The sequence below is a fragment of the Rhipicephalus microplus genome, chromosome 6 (assembly GCF_043290135.1).
Source record: "Rhipicephalus microplus isolate Deutch F79 chromosome 6, USDA_Rmic, whole genome shotgun sequence".
In the NCBI taxonomy this organism is placed as follows: domain Eukaryota; kingdom Metazoa; phylum Arthropoda; class Arachnida; order Ixodida; family Ixodidae; genus Rhipicephalus; species Rhipicephalus microplus.
Window position 1 is genome coordinate 108846521 of NC_134705.1, and position 7811 is coordinate 108854331.

The 7811-nt window shown below is 43.0% G+C and overlaps 1 protein-coding gene across 10 annotated transcripts in view; it reads left to right on the top strand.

Moving 5' to 3' along the window:
• Nucleotides 1–6169, top strand: part of LOC142764860 (uncharacterized) — a 95777-nt gene extending 89608 nt beyond the window's left edge. For 6 of the 10 annotated variants that reach the window (XM_075865389.1, XM_075865393.1, XM_075865392.1 and 3 more), the window contains 3 exons: nt 2916–3093; nt 4879–5042; nt 6059–6148. In XM_075865389.1, coding sequence (XP_075721504.1) covers nt 2916–3093; nt 4879–5042; nt 6059–6100 — 384 coding nt within the window. In that variant the 3' untranslated portion in view covers nt 6101–6148. Of the gene's footprint in view, nt 1–2915; nt 3094–4878; nt 5043–6058 lie in introns of all 10 variants that reach the window. The other 4 variants (XM_075865396.1, XM_075865397.1, XM_075865398.1 and 1 more) reach the window with 2 other exon arrangements.
• The last annotated feature ends 1642 nt before the right edge of the window (nt 6170–7811 follow it).

Sequence of the window (7811 nt, forward strand, 5' to 3'; positions counted from 1 at the left end):
ATTTCCGATAACTAAAGGTCATGCAGTTTGTGTCAGCAGCTTAACATGGCCAAAATGGTTTTATCAGCTATATCAGGGTATATACTTTTCCTGTATTTGTAGAAAAACAGAACGAGCTCAGCTGCTGACACAAAGGTTGAGGGTTCCAACTCGGCCACTGCGGTCACATTTCGATTAAGTCAAAATAGAAGAGACCCGTCTGCTGTGTTATGCTAGTGCACGTAAGAGAAGACCAGATGGTCATAAGAGCCCTCCTCAACGGCATCTCTTTTGATTTTCAAACGTAAAACTCCACAATTCTTATTACACAGAAAGATCACTGCTCATGAAGGGCAAAAATAATCGTTGTCCTTGTTGATACTGTTATATTTCATTGGTGGAGCAGTGTTTTCTTTTTACGTGGTATGAAAGATTTGAAGTTACATCTCAAGAGTGTATTGATGTTAGGTTGTCTTGTTACAATGATGAATGGGGCAGACTCATTTGAGGATTATACACTTTGTGTCAGCTGGTACTGTTTTTCTTTTGTTACTCCTGCGCCACGCACTACACTACCTAATCGTAGATGCGGTGACTCCAGACGCTTTGTCAAGAGGACGACTTCCTAGCTCTTGCATACTCACTGTAAATTTTCTGGATTTAATGAAGGCATCATTGAACCTCATAACGTTTCAACGAAAGCTTTATTGCTCGGGACATCAGTTATCTTGCTCGGAGTATCCTGGGCTTACTTGTAGTTTTTATGGATTCTGGTGACTACTATTAAGCAGAGGAGAGTAAAAAGGGCAGCCTTGTGTGACCTCCTGCTTCAAAGTACTGCTGGCAATGTGCCTCTAATCTTAGGCAACAATAGTGATGTTCTGGCAGCCGCAGTGTTTTCATTTAGAGGAGCTGCCATGCCCCCACCTTGGGTCCCCTGTGACGCCGTGGTTTCATTCCTTAAAGATCGATGCGAATGTGGCCTGCCTTTTTAACTCACTGCAATTCCAGCGACTTCTCTCAGGAGTTGAAGAAGGTGCCGTTAACCTCGGGATGAGGGTGATACCGGCCAACGATGCAAAGGGCCGCACTGTAAGATGCCGCACTGTAAGATTTTGATAACCAAAAGACTGAATCCCAAGAGTGCTGCTCAGGAGTACGCGGTACGTGTACTCAGCAAGGTGTCTATGAGAGTTTCCACGGCTATCAGTCCAAAGAAATGTCTAGGCGGAAAGCCACATGGAGGTGAGGTTCTTTACGAAGACTCAAAGAAAGTGAGCGGTGACCGTAGTGAACGTAGTTGAAGACGGCGCTGAAAGCTCCCAAGGAGCAGCCGAAGGATTAAGCATAGGACAGTGCTGCAAAAATCGGCTATTGCGACGAGAGCGCACGTGCGCTCCTTGTTACCAGAGGGGTCGAAGCAATAGAATGCTCAGACGCCTCTGAGGCCGAAGTCAGTCAGGACGTGGAGGAGGAAATTTCAAATAGGCCTCTTGATAGTGAGAAGGGCTACCTACGTCTGTTCTGGGAGCAGATAAATCTCGACCACCAGGAAATACTGTGAAATTCCATAAATTTATTCTGGCTAAAACAGCGTTAGGCAAATGGACAAAGTAGAATGGGATGCGTATGTCACAGCTCTGATTTTGGCCTCAGTTTTGTTTAAGTAAATCAGGCTACAGAAACACAAACTTGACGCTGCGAACTGAGAGGCTAAGATACCTCACAGCGTGCCCCTGTATGTCGCCCTTCCTTCTCCGTCGGCATTAGTAGCACTTTTTTTCTACGATGTATGTGGAGACTGAGCACATTTGCTTTAAAAAGGCAACCACAAATTAACCAGCGCCAGTTACAGTAGCAGAAGAGAGGCTGAAATTATTGGCACCGCCACAACCTCATCTTCGCCACCACATCTTAGTTCAACTATGGGCACCACGAATAGGTCACGCTCGGCGCAAGCGACACTACAGGGTCTGCTAAGTTGTAGCAACGACTGATACAGTTTGATGATTTTTTTTCGAACTCAAGTTCTGATAATATATGAGCAGACTAACTTCCGAAAAACTCCATATGATTATGAGAGACGCCATAGCGGAGGACTCCGGCAACTTTGACCACCTTGGGTTCTTTAACGTGCCGCCGAGTCTGAGCACATTGGCCTACAGCATTTCCGTCTCTATAAGAAATGCAGACGCCACAGTCGGAACTTGATCGCGTGGCCTTCGGGTCATCAGCCGAACACCTCAGCCACTAGACCACCGCAGCGGGGCTGGACTCAAGTTCTCTTCAGGCGAAAATTGCTGCGAGGAAGCGCCAAGCTACAGTCAATCTGAGCATCATCACTCGCTGCTTGTCGCTGCTGTTAAAGTGTTGCACTCGAGCGCCAGTGACAGAAGGCGTGTGAACTGCCTTATAGGCGGTCGTAAGATTGCCGTATAACGCGACGCCCCTGCATATTTTTTTCGTAATATTGGTTTTGGCGGCTTGATCTGTAGACCCCCAGAAGAAGATCATCACGTGATTCCAAGCATGTCAGCCAGCTTCATATTTCTCACGACGCTTAATGCTGAGTTGAGGTGTGGGCCATTGGAAAACGCTCAACGCAGACGTCATTGTCTAAGAAGTGTTCTGTGCTGCAGCTCAATCAATACGTATTTGAGCCAACCAATTATTTAAGTGATTGGAGCGACGTACAGCCATCTTGCAGCTGCAGACGCCAAGATGGCTTTATCAAATCGATTTTGTTGCCATCATACTATACCTATAGAAGAAACGTTGTAAATACATCAACCTATGCGTGAGATGGATAAACTATTTGTTGTGTATATACAAATGAATCTGATTGTTCTCTGTACAATGTGGGTAGCACGCACTCGCACTGATCGTATGCGCCATCAAAATATTGTGCCACTGATTTTTTATCACTTTTACGATAGTTCCGACGCCTGGGACAGCTCTGCAACGAAAGGACAATCTGCGAAGAAGGTTCATGTTGTCTGCAAATCATTGGGAAACCTAGACTGTGTCATCCGGTTGCCAGGCGTGGTGATCCTTGTTCACCAAGGGCCCTTACGAATGTGTATGTCGACTATTGCTTCTGTGGTTATAATGAAGGTGAGAAAAGTTTTGAATAAGCAATAATATCGCTCACATTGCTGAGCTGCTCACTTTCACGTGCTTCGTGTGATTTTACACTAAGAGCACCTATGTGTAACGACATCACTGCAACCACACCTCGATAATCTTTTGCATTAAGTTATTCGCTACGCTAGCGAATTCGAACGAATATGTGCAGAATAAGTTCTGCTTACATTAAACTTTAATAATGCCATCAATCCAAAATATATTTGTTTTTACTTGAACCTGCGTGATCGGACAGGTCTTCTCATTTTTATATAACGCGAAGCCTCATTTTCATCACCTACTTTTACAATTCTCTTTTGATTAAACAGAATTTAAGTGCTTCAAATTGTTTCTCACGGTACAGCAGTATATCAGCTTTTTACTTCGTAAACTGCACAACCACGACCATTCTTTCTCACTTCGCTGCATCGACGCTCAACACTGCGTTATTTAAAAAAACGAGTTACAGAAGTTAGTTGTACGTCCTTAAGAAGCTTCTGCAAGTTCCCTGGTTGAATATTCTCATGGATTTATTGTTCAGCACTGCTTAACATAATGAAGGATAAACGTACAAAAAAGTAGGTACTTCCACAAATGTTTTACTATGGCCCCAATGTGACAAACTTCTCTTCGGTGCTTCTTTGTGCCCCTTGGCTTGTTGATATTTAGTGTGGTTGTTCGCATTCCGATGAGTTTTATACAATAATACCTAAAGAGGAGCCTGGCGCCGCAATCGTGTATCTTCATGAGAATCATGGAAAGTGCGCTCTTCGGAACGAACAGGTTTACATAGCGAACTGTCTGCACACATTTTTATGCAGTTTTAGCTTCGTTCTTCGCTTAGCGCGTGAAGTGGGGTGCGGAGAAAACAGCTAAAGCAGTGCATTTGTTGAAAGATGTAGAAGACCTCTAGATCTCTTGATTTCCTGCGAGGTTGGAGCTTTACGAACCGTATTTCACCGTTTAAACGAAGCGCCGTCCACTCACCGCTGCGCCAAGATGTAGCATCTCATTCCAGTGGAGTATATTGCAGAGAGGTCATGTTTTTTCACGAGCATGTCTTGCCTAAGCTCGTTTTAAATTGACTGCAAAACGATGGGGAAGCTAAGTAGATGCACCGTCACGCGCCACTGACTCGACTTCACAAAAAAATCTAGAGGTGCGTTGGGGGCAGACCACTTGGACAGACGCACCTAGCATCGCAGGACACAAAACATTATGTATAAATCACTTAATATTGTACTGTTATTTTCATACATAGATAGTGCTCTGCTTTTGAGAAAAAAACACAACCATTCCTCTCATTATTTTAAACTGTTGGAATAATACATTAAATCTTGATGCCAAATCAGAAACGTAATGGCAGAGCAATGCATACCCCTATAGTTAAATTGGCCAAGGTTTCACTTTTGCCACCTCTCACGAAAACGTATTGCAATATAGTTTGCTTAAAATAAAATAAACAGTTTAAAATTGATATAGGTTCTTATTCTTTTACACTCTGAAGAGTAGCGTAGCGAATCACAAGAAGGTAATCTATCCGAAGTGGATCCGAAATCCGTACTTCCCATATATCCCAAAATCGGGGTAGTGCCGCCGAAGCAGCCCGCATAGACACTACTTCCAGATTCCCCTCTAGGTATCATTGTATGAAGCTCCATGCTCGCTCTGGTGTGAACTTGCGTGGATGATCATTGCTGCATGTTTTTTTGCGAATTTTCTCGCCATTGCACACCACTCTCAAATATTCAATGCTTGTCCACCTCTCATTCTAAGATTCGCCTGCAGAAATATCTGGCGTAATGGGAGTACTACAATTCTACATATTCCATATTAGTAAAGTATCTATCAATGAAACGACTTTTGGCACGTCCAAGGACATGGCGGCCTCCACTTCGCACTCTAACGAGACCACATTCCGTTGCAGCGGTATTTCAGAGGTACGCGAGAACAGTAAGAAAAATAAGCTTCTCTACTTATCTACCTTCGGATGACCGAATATGTAGCTGTCTCATTCAATACGTTTATCTTGCGGGAAAAGTCTGGTATTATTTTACTGTGAGTAATAATGTTGCCGCGGATTTGATATTGTAGAGGGTGTCCCACATGACTGCGTGTTCCACATAGCTTGGGTGTCCTATATACAGGGTGACCCACATAACTTGAGCCAAGAATTTGAAAGTGAAGGGCACCTAGGAGGCCACTTGAACCAAACGCATACTACTCACACTAGCCTGTAGGTACTCAGGCTAATTTTTATTTCCTCCATATTATACTATTAAAAATCTTATTTACCTAATTTTAATTATGGGCTGTAAATCCTAAAAAATGAACACTGAGATGTAGAGCACTTTGAGAAACCACCGGCTGAATTGTTTCCTGTTTGATACGTGTCACGTTGTTATTTTTTCCACGCTGAAAAGAAAGCCCAGGAAACGTAAAAACAAGCCGTGTGATACACCGTGAGTGCACTGCTTTTGTGCTGCTATAGGCACTCTTTTGCTGCGCCTCGTAGAATAAAGGTTGTAATGATCACTTACCGGCACGTGCTCATTCAGTACTGAAGTATTCCATACAGATATGTGCCAGCACGCTCTGTTGTGACTCAGTCTTTCGAGACTTTTTTTATTTCTCTGCTATTCTGGGATATCCATAATGATCAACTTTGGGCTGTTTTGGACTTTATATGTTGGTGAGAGTCCTTATTTAGTAGCAGTAAATGTTTTACAAGTACTATTGGTACTGTATAATAAGGCACATCTAGCAGAGCTACGATACCTGCATGATATAGCAGGTAAGCTGAAAAAGTTTAACACCCTTCTATAACAAAAAAAGTCAGCTCTCTGAAGTTTTTTTTTCTAAACTGCTTTTTCTTGTCGTCAGAATAGTTGTCTCCTCCAAAGATTACAGTACGATTTCTAGATGCCTAAAGAAATAACACTTTGAACTTTTTCAGGCACGTGCGAGGACGGTACCTGCATTTAAGGGGAATTCGTGAGGAATGAATATGCGCACTACGTCATGCGAAGAAAATAAATAAACTTGGATTTGCCTTGCAATATGGGAGACTTGAAGATTCTTCTTCCATAGACTGCTTGAACTGCACACATGAAAGTAAAGCGGTTTGTGTATCACACGCACAGAAGACAGAGTCACCCACGGGAATCACTGTAACGCGATCACATTCTTTTTTTCATCTACAGGGAAGGAATCATCACATTTTGTTTGCTCCTTCAAGGCTTTTCAACTAATGAAACTTACGCACCGTACGACTGAATACTTCAGAATTTTCGAACCTAGGAGGAAACGCCGGAAAGCATAGGATTTGCCAGCACTGTTTTACACTGAAAGCGCGAAACCTTTTAAAAAGCTTTTTTGGGAGGGCTGTTGCTGATGGATTGTGTCTTTTTAATCGATTTCCAATTCAATAGCCTTGTAGAGGCTATAGAAAAATATTGATTTCTGCGATTGAGAGTAGCACGCCTTGGTTAGTTTTCTCTAGTTTGTAAACATTTCAAAGGTGAGGGTTATCTGGCTACATGCCATTTTCGAGAATTTGTAGGCCCTCTTATAACGGCCATATTGGCCCTTCTAGGATATATTGTTACACACTAAATAAATATTAAGATATATCAGCGAATGTGCAAATACCCAAACAATCGAATAAACAAGTGTGGTTAGGCTATCCAGAAACCTGGCCGCAACTTTCTGGGGCAGCACGGCTAAAGCTACGTCGGTGGCGCTTATGCACATGCGTTACTGTGCGAAGTAACGCATGTAACGATCATAACCGCCTAGCGCAGTAACGCCCATAACTTTCTAGCGTTTCGGTTTTCATCTCAGCAGCGCATTCCGCGTCATTACGTTCTCACAACGGTGTCATATAAAAAAAGTTGAACCTGCTTTCATGTGAGCATGTGATAGTATATCATATGTTTGCAAGCAATCTGATTTGCTAAAGTGGTATGTTTATTGACTCATAAAATTTATATATTTTTCAAGGGCAGTGCAATTCTGCACGCAATAAATATAAGTAATTTGTAAAGGTAGTGTTAGCTTGCAGACACATTTTTGTAGTTTTCGCAGTCTGAACTCACTGTTCAGATGACCTCATGTGCAAAACACAAAGAGTGTTCCAAGGAAGTGCAATGGGGTGCAATAGAAGTTTTTAATTTGGAGTTCTATAATAAAAACGTAAATCCATGGGTGAAAACAGGCTTTATTGTACATGTCGCAGCATAAAACGCTTTTGAAACATAACAACGCGCGAGACAATGGCTCGCAGACATTACAATATCACGGTTTACATTCACTGAATTCACACTGTCAACCGCGTTAACATTCACGCGTGACGTAAAAAGTTGCACCATTCTGCCGGTCTCTGCATCGCCGTCGACTTTCGTTTTCAGTACTATTAGCACGTCAATGTCGTGCTCTATTACGAGATGGTAAAACTGGCTTTGTTTCATTTTACCTGAGAGGCTTCTGATGTTAAGGGTGAAGACACCCAACAGAAAGGCAGGCGTAATTTCTATGAAAGGAAATGAGAGTAGCATCATTGGGCTCATCTTTCACGCCTAGACCATGGCTAGACGGTACTGTCGTCGCTGGTGCCATGTGGTGGAGCTGTAGAAAACTGCCCGATGGGCTCGACATTGCCGCCACGCTTGCCGGCGGCAACATTAGCACACGGTCGAATAGATAGCCGC